General features: G+C 41.1%; 1 protein-coding gene across 4 annotated transcripts in view; it reads right to left on the minus strand.

The window, feature by feature from the left end:
• Positions 1-426: 426 nt before the first annotated feature.
• Positions 427-17,762, minus strand: part of PTPN11 (protein tyrosine phosphatase non-receptor type 11) — a 95,537-nt gene continuing 78,201 nt past the window's right edge. For all 4 annotated transcript variants that reach the window (XM_012469033.3, XM_064379805.1, XM_064379804.1 and 1 more), the window contains exons 14-16: positions 8,013-8,125; positions 5,509-5,610; positions 427-4,472 (exon numbers count right to left, since the gene is read on the minus strand). In XM_012469033.3, the coding sequence (XP_012324456.2) occupies positions 5,541-5,610; positions 8,013-8,125 (183 nt within the window). In that variant the 3' untranslated portion in view covers positions 427-4,472; positions 5,509-5,540. The remainder of the gene's footprint in view (positions 4,473-5,508; positions 5,611-8,012; positions 8,126-17,762) is intronic.

The raw sequence follows: 17,762 nt of genomic DNA on the forward strand, positions 1-17,762 counted from the left end.
CATTTTTTTGGGAGGGGCACTGAGGGTGGGAGAGAAAGGGTCTCACTATGTTACCCAGACTGGTCTCAAACTCCTGGGCTCCTGGGTTCAAGGAATCCTCCCACCTTAGCCTCCAAGTAGCTGAGATTACAGGGGCGCCCCACCACACCCAGCATTTCTTCTAGACTTTACACAGACTATACTTTCTACTCTTTAACTTACTCATAAGTTCGCCTAAATAGAAACTCCCTATCTATCTCATAAAGCTATTCCTACAGGAAACACTCAATGAATTCTTGAGGAACTGATGCCTTTATTCTGTATTCCAAGTCACCTCGAGATAACAGCTGCTAAATGTCAGTATTTTGCCAGTGTGAGAGGTGGAATGACCGATAATCCCATTGTTTTCCTGGACATTTCTAACGAAGCAAACAACAAACGCCATCATATAAGAAAATGGTTTTATTCCTAATTTTTAGTCCCCATACAGTTTACAAATACACTTTTACTCTGATAATACAGCTTTGCAACTAGCAAAGCAGTTGCACTAACACCCATAAATATAGGTGGGGAGACAATTAACATCCACTAATGTTTCTCTACATAAACTATTCTTTTAATGTCATTTTTTTTAAAACAGTTGCAAATAGACTACATAATATACGTGGGCAAAAAGGCAATTAAGTGAATCTCTTAAAACACTAAATGTATAATAAACAGCATATTATCAACATTTACATGATTCACATCAAAATGATGACATCCTAAAACGTATTCCTTTTAAAGGATAGATTTATCAATAAAATATTACATATCTTTTAATACTCTGGTACAATACTTCATATACTGCAGGAACATCAATTGTAGGTCTAGTCATCAGCTTAATCAGGGATCCTTTTCCCATTAGCTTGTATTAATAAAAGAATCACAATTAGGTCATAAATAAACAGGCAAATTATTAATTACATGATTTGAGGCTTAGGATGAAAACTTGTCAAAATTAGTTTGATATAGAGCAAAGTTATACAACACACTAAAACCAACTGTTTAATAGTTTTTGCCTTGTGTGAACTGCCGTAGTGAAAAAGGAATAAATTTTTTAGTGATGAAAGATACAATAAACTATATTTTGGAACTTACTTTTCAAGAGGAAGAAGGAAAAAAGATTTCAACAAAATCAAGGGCAATTATAGATCCTAACAAAGGCATCCTGACATCAGGGAGGCCATGTGCTTGCTATATGCAAAACTTGATTCCCCCAATGACATACAGATAACAAAAACTGCACTGGGTTTATAGTTATATCTCAGTCTAAGTTTCTCTTACAGATACTAAGCTACAACAAAACACTTCACAATTGCAAACCTTTCCACATCCCCCTGAACTAAAAATAACTCAAGATGTTATTAGTTCTTAAACTCCCCAGTAAAATAACCTCTAAAAATAATCTTGACCATTTTCTTGCCTGTTTCCCCGAAGCAACTGGGCTCTTTAAAGAATGCACACACACACCGAGAAAGTCCTACCCATATTTTCTCATCCCATTTAGACATATTTGAAAAGACCTTGACTTCAGTGGGAGAGGTGACCAAAAGTTTCAGAAGGGCCACAACACTAGACATGAAGCGCCTTTTTCTTTAAAAAAAAAGTTATTAAGACTGTGAAATTTGGCTTTGTTTTAATCCCAATATCATGTGCCAGATAATTCTTTTACCCCAAAATATAAAATTCTATACTTATAATTTAAAAATCCTCAGTGAGCTATGGAATACTGTGTATATTTAATACCTACCAACAACCTAGAAGTAGACGGCATCCATGCAACTGTCACACTGACTTTCCAAATAACCTGATTCACCCATTACTTCCTGCTCTGGCCCTGGGCTCTCTGACTTCCTCAGAAACCACCTCTTTGGAACTTTCATTTCCACTACGTTTTTTTAAACCTGTACCGCGAGCTTTCTCCATCATCCCAGCCTCTCTGCCTGATCCCATCCCAAGTAAAGTAACCTCATCTGAGAACCTGCAATCACCTTTTACCAAACACATGACAAGCCTTAGCAACCTAGGGACGATGATAACTCTGGCCTTGTCCTAAGTTTACATAAGAACATGATAGTTTGCTGACCTCACGGGAGGAAATCTAAATGAAATCAGTATCTTGTAACAAACAAAGCTAGCCAAGATCAGATATTTCCACTCTGCGTATAAAAACAACTGATCTTAAGCAACAGGCAGAGATGTTAATGCAGGAGATATATTTGTACAATCTTGTATGCTGGTGAAAGACTTTACTCTCAAAGTCAAGTCAAGACAAAACCAAAGCAAAATGGAGAATAAGTCAATGTAACAATGCAATTAAAAGAACAGGATTCAAGCTTCTTGCTGCAAATACTGAAGTGGAATCGTTTTCTTTACAATTTTGACAAGAAGACAGTAGTCATGACATTTCCCTAATAAGGGAATACCTTCAGGCCATACCTATGTTCTGAAGCAATTCAAAATTCAATGAATATGGGGGGGCGGGGTAGGGGGCTAATTCCATTTTATCTGTGAGAATGGGAGCCAAACTACCTCAGGGTCTCAAGGTACTAAGAGACCTCAGAAAGGAAGAACTACCAGGGCTGGATCTAGGCCTTCCTTTCAGGAGCCAAAGTCAAAAGAATCCAAGGAGACCGTAACTTCACGGCAAAGATGCCATAGCATTTTATTACCGTTACGAAAGTCAACCAATGATATTTTCACTGAAATATCTGCACTGAATGATGATTCAACATAAGAGGCAAAGAGGAATGTTTTTGGAAAAGGCACTTAAGTTAAGGTGGAACATTAGCAAATCTCACCGGATGGCTAAAACAAAAATGAGTTCGTTCAACCCAGCTGGAGGCCTGTTAGGGCTATTCCTTCTCATTGTGGCCTGACTAAAACACAGTGGCATTAGGAAAGTATCACATTTCCCAAGTCTGGGGATGCCCAAACGGGTTGGTGCTGCTCTCAAAAGCCCTGTGTCCCTAAACACAACCATCCTCACAGGATCAGTTTCCCTAAGTGCTGGTTCCAAAAATAAGCTCAGGGCTGGCAGAAATCATTCAGGAAGCTTCTTGAAGGCCCTCTCTGAGAATTAATTATCAGTCTGACTTTCAGCTTGTCCCAGCTACTGTAAGCACCTTTGGCTTCCCAAGGTCACTAGCAACTTCCACTTTTGCTGATATCCTTGGTTTTCCATGGCACTGGTTGTGACTGTCTGTTAGACTAGTGGCCCCCCAATTAACTATACCTCCACTTCACACCCTTTTCTTAAATCTAGGCTGGGCTTATTACTTGTTTAGTAAGTAGAGGGCATACTCCAGCTCTCTTCTGATTAGAAAACAATCATCATCATTATTATCAACAGAGCACAGTAGAAGGGACACTGTGATAATTTTGGACTTAAGTCTTCAGAAGGCCTGGCCACTTCTGCTTTCGAGCTCTTGGGAGCTCTGAGCTACATGTGAGAGGTCTAGCTACCCTGCCAGCTAAGCCAGTGAAAGAGACTACATGGAAAAGAAGAGACCCAGGACTGCAGGAAGAGAGAGAAGCCCAGCCATCCCAGTCTCTCCACTGACCTGCTGACCATATAAGTGGCCACCTCTAGGCTGGCAGAAGAACAGCCTAGCTGAGCCCAGCTCAGACTGAAGAAAAGTTGGAGGTGGGCTTGTTTTAAGCCACTAAAGTGTTGGAGTAAGTTTGTCAGCAACATTTGACAACCAAAAACACTGGTCATTCATAGATGCCTTTTTTCTAAGTAAAAGACAATTACTCAAATGCAAAGAAAATATGGCAAACGTTTTCCCACCACAACCTTCGCAGTCAGCAGCTAAACACTGTAATTGGTCATAGGCTGAAAAAAAAAAAAGCCACACCTCTTATCTTAATTCATAAATATCCATGATTCTTTTTCTATGACTCTTTAATGCCAGTGCAAAGGTAGACAGTCTCAGGCACTGGCTTAATTCTCATTTAGCCAAAAATATAAGTCATCAAAATGAATTATCCACTACTGGATACATCATGGTAAGTGAGATCATTCTCAATTTTCTAGGATGTTGTTACTTAATTTTCCCAAATTATTTCTTCTTATCCCCCACAATGAGAAAAAAAAATTAAACTGGTTAAGGTTATAAAAAGAAAAAAAAAAGCCTATAACTAGAATTTGAATCCCCACAATCTGCAAAATATAGCACACAATTTAACTGCTTCCTCAATTTAAAACAAAATTCTATAAAATATAATGTTGTCTACATTGTAGAGATGATTTCTTCTTATCTGAGGAAATGAGTAAGTAGGAAGCAGGTATTGTTGAGTTAAAATACAGTGGTCTTTAAATGTTTTCAAATTTTGCTTATCAAAAGGTAGTCAACCACAATACAAGCCTTTCAAATCCAAATACTGTCTTCACATCAACTTTCTTGCATTTGTTCTTGATCTTTTTAGGGAGAGGGTGAAGTCCACATCTGGAGAAGAAATAAGTTAGAATTTTTAAGAAGCATGTATCTAAAAGCTTAACAAAGCATTAGGTGATTTTAAGGTAGACTTAAAGCTTTAAACTACACTACCCATTGAAGTGGGAATTTCGACATGAAATACTGACACTACGAGTTTCTTTCTTTCTTTCTTTCTTTTTTTTTTTGAGACAAAGTTTTGCTCTTATGGCCCAGGTTGGAGTACAATGACACAAGCTCAGCTTACTGCAACTTCCACTTCTCCTGCCTCAGCCTCCTGAGTAGTTGGGATCACAGGCTTACAGGTATGCACCACCATGCCAGCTAATTTTGTATTTTAGTAGAGACAGGCTGGTCTCTACTATTTTAGTTGGGCAGGCTGGTCTCGAACTCCTGACCTCAGGTGATCCACCCACCTCGGCCTCCCAAAGTGCTGGGATAACAGGTGTGAGCCACCACACCCATATAAGTTTCTAATTTATCATTAAAACATCACATACTTGGGTCACACTTAGAAAAGGTAACTGACACGGAGGTGACATGAGAGAGATGAATTTCCAGCAGCAGAGCTGGAAAGGATGTGCAGGTGACCCAGTCAGAGGCCACGTGGTCTAGCAGCCATGCCACACAGCCAGTCAGAGGCTGACTGAAATGAGAACTCAGCTTCCTGACTCCCAGCCATCCAGTGCTGAGTCCCAGTGCTTCCCGATCCCTACACATCATCCCCCAGCACAGCCTGGGTTAACCAACTCTAATAAAAATTGCAGGAACAGTGATACCTGCAATCCATCACTAGTATCAGCCATTTCTCTGGAATAAGTGCTAGCCTTGCCTCGTGCAAAATTAATTCTGTATTTGATTTGAATGTTTAATAAACTCTAAACTAAAACCATCTTGGAAAAAGAAGTACAGGGAAAGGAAAAAGGAGTCTGGTTTGTAAAACTCAATTATGATACACTTTGCTGAAACACTCTCAAGTTGCCTGCCTGCTTAAAAATACTGCCAATTATATAAACAATTAACCAATAGAGCGCTTGCATTTAAATACCTATTTCTGTGCTGAAGTTTTGGAAGGTTTGCTCATCTGAAACTTTTCTGCTGTTGCATCAGGCCCACATTTTCATAGACTCTAGCATTGTCTTCTCTCATTCTGGAGAGAAAAGAAAAAGAGACATTTACAAAAATGTAGACCATGCTGTTTAAGCTTACGTGATATTTATAAAACACATACTACATTCTTTGGACACCAGATATGGTACAGACACAGTTGCTGTGCCTAGGATCTGACATCCCCAGGGACAGAAGACATAGCCATACAGCAATATAATTACAGAGGTAGAAGTGAAATAAGGCCGGGCGCAGCTCACGCCTGTTATCTCAGCACTTTGGGAGGCCAAGGTGGGTGGATCACGAGGTCAAGAGTTTGAGACTAGCCTGGCCAATATGGTGAAACCCCATCTCTACTAAAAATACAAAAATTAGCCAGGCACGCGCCTACAGTCTCAGTTGCTCGGGAGGCTGAGGCAGAAGAATCACTTGAACCTGGGAGGCGGAGGTTGCAGTGAGTCAAGATTGTGCCACTGCATTCCAGCCTGTGCGACAGAGCGAGACTGTCTCAAAAAAAAAAAAAAAGGAAGTGAAATAAAAGCCTCGAGTCCTGGTGCTCCCTGGGGTTTGGCAGAAAGCAGGTTGCTTTAAGGAGTCCTGTAGGGTAAGGCATTTGGATCACACTGTGGAGAAAGGCTGAAAATGCACACATAGAAAGAAATCCTATTAATTTCCAGTAGAGAGATGTGAACAGGAAAAAGCTCCAAAAAGGGGAAATACAGGAGCAGGCAGGCAGTGATGAGAGATCTATTCAGCACCAGCTCAGGTTATGTGACGGGCAATGGGTGGTTTAGGGCCTAGGACAGAGGGTCAAAGTATCAAAATCCCAGACTCCTTTCTGCTGAGCAGAGAGGGGACATGGGAGCAGTCCAGGAGAGTGAGAAACCCAGCAGCTGTGGGTGCCAACCTGCAAGAGGCTCCAGGGCCAGGATATCCCGGATCTGAACCCTACAAGGGGGATGATGAGAATGAAAGACAGACAGGTTGTCTGTCACAGGCATGCCACTGGTACTGAGGGAATCATGACAGCTGACTTGGTCATGCCAACATGAGGAAAAGCTTTCTGGCAAGGATTCAGAACCCTGGCGTTCCAGTTTCACTGCAAGTTATTGCAGAGAGCAATTTAAAATATCAAGTTTCCCAGCCAGTCCACTAGGAAAGAAAAGAAAAAAGTAGGCAGAAAAGAACTGGCAACTTGGAGGAGAAAATACCTCTGCTGTATAATTTCATTTCAATGTTAAATAGAAAGCAAATGGTAATACAACGCTCATATATGCCACCTGAAACATTTATACAGTATATTAAAGTCTGCAGGGGTTTAAAAATCCACATCAGAAGCAAATAGAGAGAAGATTCTTAGGGGAAAATAAAAGGTAAATGTTATACGAGCAAGTGACTTTCAAATATATAGAAAAATAATAACTTACAATTGCTATTCATATAATCAATTTAACAAATGTTTTCCTATTGTGTTTTAAACAAGGAGTCAGGAAAGTCTTTCTGGGAAGGACCTGGGAGTCTATCATTTATTATTCTTTGAGGTTTTGTTATTGGGTCTTTGTTTTGTGTTGTTTTGTTTTACAACCCTTTAAAACCACTCACGGGCTCTACAGGAACAGGCCATGGCCCAGATCCAGCCTTGCGAGCTGTAGTTTGCTGACTCCTGGTTTAAACACCCAAAGTAGATTTCTGTTGACTGATGGCAAATTAGTAGATCTTGGCTGGGCTGACACATGAGTGGTCAATTTATTTACTTTTATTTTGCAAAGAGCCTTAACATATCATTAAGACATATGACCTTCCTTTCTAACAATCCCCAGCCCATCAAAAGAAAAATTAGATTCTTCTGGAGAACCACCACTTGATGTACTTATAATCCCATATAATCCTAGCTAGCATTGCAATCAGCCTTCAGTTTAGAAATTTTTTTTTTTAGACAGAGTCTCACTCTATTGCCCAGGCTGGAGTGCAGTGATGCAATCCCTGCTCACTGCAACATCTGTTTCCTGGGTTCAAGCCATCCTCCTGCCATAGCCTCTCGAGTAGCTGGGATTACAGGAGTGCACCATCACGCCCAGCTAATTTTTATATTTTTAGTAGAGACCGGGTTTTACCATGTTGGCAAGGCTAGTCTCAAACTCCTGACCTCAGGTGATTCGCCCACCTTGGCCTCCCAAAGCACTGGGAGAGGTCTAGCTACCCTGTAGCTAGATTACAGGCGTGAGACAATATACCTATCCAGTTTAGGAAAATTAAAATGTGGTTGAGATAGTGTTAACACAATCCACAGATATCACCAGTCACAGACACACCAATAGTGGGGCCACAGGAACGTGCATCAGTGAAAGGCATGTGCTACAAACTTGTGAGTTTTTTTGTTGTTTTTTGTTTTTTAAGCCTTTTTAAAAAGACCAGGTAAAAAGAATTTCCTTCAGCACTACTTACTCTGCACAGGGTGGCGTTGGAGTACAAGGCGGGAGCGGGCTCTGATCTCCACTCGTCTGGTCCGCTAGAGAATACTTAATATTTGTATATTCGTGCCCTTTCCTCTTGCTTTTCTGAAAATTGGAAGAGTGCACATGTGAGGGACAATGACTATTTTAAGGGGATAAAAAAGCAAAAAGGTATTTTGCCCAAAAAAAGAAAAAAGAGAGAGAAAGAAAGAAAAATTGACAGATGGGTTGAGAATACTGATACATCGACTAAATTGTTACGGAATTCACCTTCTCAAGGTAAATACACAGTAGGAGTGAAAAGACTTTTTAACCACAGAATTCAAAAGCAGAGAGGCACGCATTAACAACTTACTGTACTGAACCAAATGTCCCTGTTTCTGAGCTAAGAAAGAATTCACACTTTCTTTGCCACATTAGCATCTAATCATTTCATAGTTCATGTACAACACATTTCACGATTTTTCAGGTAAACAGCTGGGAAAGGAACTGAAAATAAATTCTCCCCAACTAGAAATGGCACACAAGAATGAAACATGGTTCAGCTGGGTGCAGTGGCTCATGCCTGTAACCCCAGCACTTTGGGAGGCCGAGGTGGGCGGATCACGAGGTCAAGAGATTGAGATCATCCTGGCCAACATGGTGAAACCCCGTCTCCACTAAAAATACGAAAATTAGCTGGGCATGGTGGCATGCACCTATAGTCCCAGCTACTCGGGAGGCAGAGGTTGCAATGAGTCGAGATCATGCCACTGCACTCCAGCCTGGGTGACAGACTGAGACTCCATCTCAAAAATAAAAATAAATAAAAAGAATGAAACATGGTGGCACTCTTATCAGAAATAAAAACACACTTCATTGTATCTCCCCTCACCCCTGGAAAAGACCCGGGCACTGTTTTATTTTTTGGAGACAGAGTCTTGCTCTGTTTTTCAGGCTAGTGTGCAGTGGAATGATCTTGGCTCACTGCACCATCTGCCTCCCGGGTTCAAGCAGTTCTCATGCCTCAATCTCCCAAGTAGCTGGGATTACAGATGCCCACCACCACACCCAGCTAACTTTTCGTATTTTAGTAGGGATAGGGTTTCACCATGTTAGTCAAGCTGGTCTCGAACTCCTGAGCTCAGATGATCCACCCGCCTCAGCCTCACAAAGTGCTAGAATTACAGGCATGAGCCACCACACCCGATCCACCTTTAAAACTTTATTTTTTGTTCTGACGATACCCTCGGGGGGAAAAGGCAAAGAAAACCAGCAGGAATGCAGTCTCATCTCAGATGTAGAGTGAACTATATTTAGTAGGACATCTAGTTAGATGGTTTATCGCCCTTTTCTGCTCCTATAGGCACCTGGAAACAGCCAACTCTGAAAATCTAATCCATCAGATGAGCATCATTATTTAATCCTGACTTCACTATAAGATTGCCCTTAGGGTAGCCATATCAAATACTAATGTACAACCCAGGCCTGGTGGTTCAGGCCTGTAAGCCCAGCTACTCGAGAGGCTGACGCAGGAGGATTGCTTGAGCCCAGGATTTCACGGCTGCAGTGAGCTATACACCACTCCACTCCAGCCTGGGCAAAATAACGAGACCCATCTCTGAAAAATAAAAAACAGGGCCGAGCACGGTGGCTCATGCCTGTAATCCCAGCATTTTGAGAGGCCAAAGCAGGTGGATCACTTGAGGTCAACGTGGCAAAACCAACATGGCAAAACCCTGTCTCTACTAAAAATACAAAAATTAGCTGGGTTAAATGCCAAGTGAATAAACCAAAGAAAAAGAAAAAAAGAAAAAATTAGCTGGGCATGGTGGCACAGGCCTATAATTCCAGCTACTCACGAGGCTGAGAGGCATGAGAATCACTTGAACTTGGGAGGCAGAGGCTGCAGTGAGCCAAGATCAGACCTCTGCACTCCAGCCTGGGTGACAAAGTGAAACTGTCTCAAAAAATAAAAATAAAAAATAATTTTTTGATTATTTGCCTCTGTGAAAGCAGCCAAACCAATCTATTAACTGATAAAGCAGTCAATAAGAACTTGTAGTGTAGGGAAGAAGCTGCAAAACAGAAATCCAAATCAAAAATGTTTTGTTTAGTTTATATACTATTTTAATTTTTTTAACAGCCATTTTCTTAAAACAAAAAGTCTTATAAATAACCACCTCTGAGTAACAGTCCTAAATTTTTAGCACTGAAAAATGTTTGCTTGAAACTCAAGAGAATAAAATATAATAATAATAATTTTTTGCTTATGTAAGAATCAATCCTTAGAAAGATACAATTCAAAATTAAATATTAAATGAAAGAACTGCAAGAACTTTTGCTTTGTTTTGTTTTTGTTTTTGAGATGGAGTCTCGTTCTGTTGCTCACACTGGAGTACAGTGGTGCAATCTCAGCTCACTGCAGCCTCCACCTCCCAGGTTCAAGCGATTCTCTGACTCAGCCTCCTAAGTAGCTGGGATTACAGACATGAGACACCACACCCAGTCCTTTTTGTTTTTTCTTTTTTTTTAAGAGACAGGGTCTCACTCTGTCACCCAGGCTAGATCACAGTGGTGCAATCATAGCTCACTGCAGCCTCAAATTCCTGGGCTAAAGCAATCCTCCCCACTCAGCCTCCCGAGTAGCTGTTACTACAGGAACATGCCACACTCAGCAAATTCTTTTTTTTAATTTTTTATAGAGAGGAGGTCTCACTATGTTGCCTAGGCTGGTCTCAAACTCTTGGCCTCAAGTGATCCTTCTGCCTCAGCCTCCCAAAGTAATGAGTTTACAGGCATGAGCCACCATGCCCAGCCAGCAGAAAACATTATTTTAAAACTTATCCTGCCAGGCACTGTGCCTCATACTTGTAATCCCAGCACTTTGGGAGGCCATGTCAGGTGATCACTTGAGGTCAAGAGTTCAAGACCAGACAGGCCAACATGGTGACACCCCGTCTCTACTAAAAATACAAATAATAGCCAAGCGTGGTGGCGCACACTTGTAGTCCCAGCTACCCAGGATGCTGAAGCAGGAGTATCACTTGAACCTGGGAGGTTGAGGTTGCAGTAAGCCATGATCGCACCACTGCACTCCGGCCTGGGTGCCATGGTGAAACTACGTCTCAAAAAATAATTATAAAATAAAACTTATTCTGAGGTTAAAAAATATTAAATATATAATACAAACTAAAGAATGAAATTGCTTTTTTACTCGATACTTTTTTAAAAAAGTAATTTTAAGAAACATATGACATGAGATCTACCCTCTTAACAAACTGTTAGATGTGCAGTATTGTTAATTATATACCCACTGCTGTATAAATCTCTGAAGTGTTTTGTCTTGCATTACTGAAACTCTACACCCACTGCACAGCAAATCCCCATTTCCCCTTCCCTACTCAATACTTCCTTGAAAATAAAAATCAATATTTCTATTAATACATAAAGTGATCACAACAGAATTTTCTAGTGTGGAATAATTAGTACAAATGGAACAGGAATTACTTCAATGAATCAAAGGAATCCAAGGAAAACTATTAAAATGTTGGAACTTTTTAGCTTATGTAGGAAGACCAAGAAGTAAAACTGACTCACAAATCAGATGGGCTTGTCTCAGTAGTGTGACAGCTCAGGCTGTTATACATCAAGAGATATTCTCAGGGAATAGGGATTGTTTTATTTTGATTTTTTTTTGTGGAGTAGAGGGTAATGTGTTTTCGAGGCCTAGAAAATAATCTGAAATTGATCTATCCCGACCCAAAGTCAATGTCACAGCACAGTAACCAAGACTTCTGCAATGTTTATAATAAATTTTATGGCCTTGCCAACTGACACGCAGCCAAGATTGAGAGAAGGGATCGATCACAAGACTCCAAAATCATCTGGTATTAAGTATCTTTCCATGTGAAGTACCTCTAATTACATTCATAAACCTTAAATTACAAAAAATCCAAAGGCCAAGAGCAGGAAGAGAGGGTAAAATGAAAACCCTTGCCTTGGTTACAGAGCAGCCTGGACTGCTTGCCCAGTGCGCTCTGGGTTCACATTTGAACACTACAAACACCATGATTCCTTCCACCATCCAATCATGAAATCTTGCTGGTTCTACTTTGCTCCATGCTCACTGTCAGCCCCACCTACCACCCTGACCAGGCTATGATGGGTTCTCACGTACACCACTGCAGCAGCTCCACACTGGCCCCTGCAGCTGCTCAAGCCTGGTGCCCACCCATTCTTCACCCTCAAGCCAGGGTCCTCTTTCAAAAAAGAGGATCTTTTTTTTTTTTTTTTTTTTTGGAGCCAAAGTCTCACTCTGTCATCCAGGCAGTAGTATGATCTCAACTCACTGCAATCTCTACCTCCCAGGTTCAAGTGATTCTCATGCCTCAGCCTCCCAAGTAGTTGGGACTACAGGCGCAAGCCACCAAGCCCAGGTAATTTTTGTATTTTCGGCAACAGGGTTTCACCATGTTGCCCAGGCTAGTCTCTAACTCTTGGCCTCAGGCAATCCACCCACTTCAGCCTCCCAAAGTGCTGGAATTACAAGCATGATCCACCACACCCAGCCTAATATAAGGATCTTTTTATGTCACTTCCCTGCTTCAGAATCCTCAATGACTTCCATTTCCCTCCAAATAAAGTCTGAAATCCATAATATGGCCTACAAGCCCCAACTCTCCCTCCAAACTAAAAAATCTGGTCTCAGCTTACTTTTCCAATCCCCCCATCACACTCCACGTTGCCCCCCAACTCCTTCTCCTCCAGCCATACTGGATTTATTTCCATTTCAGGAACACGACTACGTATATTCCCAGTGCCTGGCACACAGTATAGCCTACTTTAATTAATGCAGGAATGAATGAACAAGTATGAAAAAACCTTTTCACTGGACCAAGGAGATGAAGGGAGCTGTGTGAAGAAACACAAGTCTAGGGAAACAGACAGGGCACATGGGGGCATGGGCTCATGTCAACTCAAATTTTACATCCGGTAAAACTTCGGTTCCATGAGGCAAAAGCCATGGCTATCTTCTTCACTGTTACAACCTCAGCATCTAATCAATGTCTAGAACAGAAAAGGCACTCAAATATTTCTCAAAGGACTGACACTAGACAAAAAGAAAGTATTTAATAAAATATGAGCAGCTGAATGGTAAGTGCCACACAAGGCCAGTTTAAATCTTGCTTCGTTTAAAGTTGCAGCAACTTAAATTTAGCCTGTGAGATCCCATTTCTATTCCAGCTCTGCTGTCATTATGGAATTTTTTTTTTCTTTTTTTTTTTTTTGAGACAGAGTCTCCCTCTGCCACCCAGGCTTGAGTGCAGTGATGCGATCTCAGCTCACCACAACCTCCGCCTCCTGGGTTCAAGCAATTCTCCAGCTTCAGCCTCCCGAGCAGCTGGGATTACAGGCATGCACCACCACGCCCAGCTAATTTTGTATTTTCAGTAGAGACAGGGTTTCACCATGTTGGCCAGGCTGGTCTCAAACTCCTGACCTCAGGTAATCCGCTCACCTCAGCCTCCCAAAGTGCTGGGATTATAGGCCTGAGCCACTGCAATGGGCCCATTATGGAATTTTTAAAAGTAATTTCTGTCCTGCAATGTGATTCACTCAGAGAGAACACTGTTCAGATCTGTGTATGCTGAAGTGTAGAGACACTCCCTGTGGGGTATGTATTTCCTTCAAAAAAGAAATGCCTAGTTGACAAATACGATTCTCACCGGGGTATAGGTCAGCAATTCTGAAACCACTTTATACCTATACCAGAGTTGAACAAATGAGTAGATAGGTAGGAAATAATGAGACTGGGGTTTCTCCCTGTTAGAGAAAGAAGTCAGAAATAAGCAAGAGGAAGGCAAGAATGAGCCCTGCAGCAATGGATTAGAGTCTGAGACGTCAGTATGAACTCGTGTTTACTTAACATGTATACAGATGGCCAGATACAGAAAACAATTATAGATATATGTCAATCCATGTATTCATATATAGCCATATATTTTCTAGCTCTATCTGCTGACAGGGCCTAGAAGCAGTGGTTCCCAGTAGCAATGAGCATATCCAGCACCCAGATTGGTTTCTAAATCCCAGTTTCCAGTAAAAGGAACCAGGGCTCCATAGAAAAATAGATGATTCTAGGGCTGTAGCAGGGAAAACTATAAGATGAGCCTGGAACATCTTTTGTAATGCCAAAGTAGAGAAGTACTCAGAAACAAGAGGATGGGGACATGTCAAAGGACACAGGAGCCAATCTGAAGAAGCTCCCAATGGCCAAAGCTGTAACAATTTGAGCAAGCAAAAGAGATTATAGCCCAAAGTATAAAATAAATATACATGCGTCTGTATCAATATAAATCGAATAAATAAATGGAGAGAAGGAACAAATCTTTCTTACAAAAGACCTCTAAATAATTTATGTAGGAACTAGCCATTCCAGTTTCAATTAAGCTCCAATTGATGGAGCTTTATTTCCCTCCTCTTGAGTATGGTCTGAACTAAATGACTCACTTCCAAAGAATGGAACAGGGAAAGGGGGAGAAAGTATGGGCAGTCCCCAAATTCATGATGGTTTGCCTTATAGGTTTCTGACTTTACGATGGTGCAAAAGCAATACAACCGTTCTGTTTTTCATTCTGAGTATAGTATTCAACACATTATGTGAGATATGCAACACTTTATTATAAAAATAGGCTTTGCATTAGATGATTTTGCCCAGCTGTAGGCTAATATAAGTGTCCTGAGTACATTTAGGGCAGGTTAGGATGAGTTGTGATGTTTAGTAGGTTAGGTGCATTAAACGCATTTTTGACTTACAATATTTTCAATTTATGATGGGCTTATCAGGCTGTAACCCCATCATAAGTTAAGGAGGATCTGTGATTATACAGTGAGAGAAATCCAGCAGATACTATGTAAACCAAGTGACAAGTTTAACATCACCAGGCCATGTTGATAACATTTACCTCCAAGTGATGAGAACACTTAACAATATACCTTTGTGGTATTCTTCCCAAAAATCCATTACTCAACTCTAATCATGAGAAAACATAAGATTAAACACAAATTGAGGGATATTCTACAGAATATCTGACCAGTACTCTTAAAAATTGCCAAGGTAATGAAAAACAAGGAAAGCCTAAGAAACTGTCACATACTGAAGAAGACAACGGAGACAAGTGACCAAACTCCATGTGTTATCATGAATTGGATCCTAGAACAGAAAAAGGATATTCACTGGAAAACTGGCAAAATCCAATTAAACTCTAGAGTTTAGTTAATGCAATGTTTTGATGTTAATATTTTAGTTTTGATAAATGTATCATGGTTAGGTAAAATGTTAACTTTAGTGGAAACTAGATGAAGGGTATAAGGAACTCACTCTACTATACAGAGATATTTATAATGTTCCTCCACTTTATGGAGATATATCCTGATAACCTCATCGTAAGTTGAAAATATCAGTAGTCGAAATGCACTTAATGTATCTAACCTACCAAACTCCACAGCTTAGCTTAGTCTACTTTAAACGTGCTCAGAACATTTACATTAGCCTATAGGTGGGCAATATCATCTCATAATACCTATTTTAAAATAAAGTATTGAATGAAGAGTGAAAAACAGAATGGCTGTATTGCTCTCAGACCATCATAAAGTCAAAAATCATGAGCCAAATCATCATAAGTCAGGGATCATCTGTACATATATGTGAGGTTTTAGAGAGACAGAACTCAAATGGAGCAGTAACTGATTAGCTAATTAGCAATTCAAAGAATACTGTGCCAGCAGAAACAAGCACACCCAGTGCCCAGCTCTTGGTTTCAAAATACTACTCTTCACTAAAAAGAATCAGGTTCCTTTGAAAAATGGCTGGGAAAGGAGATGACCCTAGACCATCTTCTAAAGTCTAAAGAAGTGCTTGAAAATGGAAACAGATCAAAAGGACAGAGTACCCAATCTGAAAAGGTTCCCACTAGCCAAATTCAAGTCCATTTAAGCAACAACAAAAAAATAATAGTAAGGTACCCATTCTGATATACACGAATAAATAAATGAAGGAGAAAGAAATGCTCTTCCTTACAGTAGGCTTCCAACTGAAAATTGAAAAGGGAATGATGAACCTAAAAAGTTCTAGAAGAAAGCATATGCGGAAAGCATCATGACAATGGCCATGGCAATGGTTTTTTGGATTTGATACCAAAAGCACAGGAAACAAAAGTAAAAATAAACAAGTGGGACAACATCAACATCCAGGCCGGAGTGCAGTGGCACAATCTCAGTTCGCTGCAACCTCTGTCTCCTGGGTTCAAGTGATCCTCCTGCCTCAGCCTCCCAAGTAGCTGGGATCACAGGCATGCACCACCATACCTGGCTAATTTTGTACATATTTAGTAGAGATGGGGTTTCACCACGTTGGCCAGGCCGGTCTCAAACTCCTGACCTCAAGTGATCCACCCTCCTCAGCCTCCCAAAGTGTTGGGATTACAGGCATGAGCAACTGTGCCCAGTATGAATATTATTTTTTAAAAGAAGAAAATCCTATTATTTGCAACAACATAGGTGACATTATGCTAAGTGATCTTAGCATCACTGCCTGATCTCGTTTATATGTGGAATCTAAACCAAACTCATAAACACTGAAATTAAAGCAGTCATTACCAGGGGTTGGGGGTGGGGAAACAGGGAGATGTTGGTGAAAAGGTACAAACTTGAAGTTATAGAAGAGGAATACATTTTGGAGATCTAACGTATAGCATGGTGATTATAGTTAATAATAATGTAATGTTGTAATCCTAGCACTTTGGAAGGCCAAGGTGGGTGGATCGCCTGAGGTCAAGAGTTTGAGACCAGCCTGGCCAAAATGGCAAAACCCTGCCTCTACTAAAAATACAAGTGGCCGGGCATGGTGGCTCACGCCTGTAATCCAAGCACTTTGGAGGCCAAGGCGGGTGGATTACCTGAGGTCAGGAGTTCAAGACCAGCCTGACCAACATGGTGAAACCCTGTCTTAGAAAAATATATATATATTAAAAAAATAAAAAATAAATAAATACAACAAGTATCCGGGCGTGGTGGCGGGCACCTGTAATCCCAGCTACTCAGGAGGCTGAGGCAGGAGAATCCCTTGAGCCTGGCAGGTGGAGGTTGCAGTGAGCCAAGATCACGCCATGGCACTCCAGCCTGGGTGTAAGAGCGAAACTCTGTCTTGGAAAAAATAAATTAATAATAATAATAATGTAATGTGGCTGGGCATGGTGGTTCATGCCTGTAATCCCAGCACTTTGGGAGGCCAAGGCAGGCGGATCACCTGAGGTCTGGAGTTTGAGACCATGCTGGCTAACATGGTGAAACCCCAGCTCTACTAAAAATACAGCAATTAGCCGGGCATGGTGGCGCATGCCTCTAGTCCCAGCTACTGGGGAGGCTGAGGTGGGAGAATCACCTGAACCCAAGAGGTGGAGGTTGCAGTGAGCCAAGATCGTGCCACTGCATTCCAGCCTGGGTGACAAAGTGAGACTCCACCTAAAAAAAAAAAACGTAATATACACTTAAAATTTACTAAGAGTTGCCAGGTGCAATGGCTTACACATGTAATCCCAGCACTTTGGAAAGCCAAGGTGGGCGGATCATTTGAGGTCAGGAGTTCAAGGCAAATGTGGTGAAACCTCATCTCTAATAAAAATACAAATATTAGCCAGGCATGGTGGTGGGCACTTGTAATCCCAGCTACTGGGGAGGCTGAGGCAGGAGAATCTCTTGA

This window comes from Aotus nancymaae, unplaced genomic scaffold, assembly GCF_030222135.1.
Source record: "Aotus nancymaae isolate 86718 unplaced genomic scaffold, 86718_ANA_hifiasm-v0.15.2.pri h1tg000021l, whole genome shotgun sequence".
NCBI classification, from domain to species: domain Eukaryota; kingdom Metazoa; phylum Chordata; class Mammalia; order Primates; family Aotidae; genus Aotus; species Aotus nancymaae.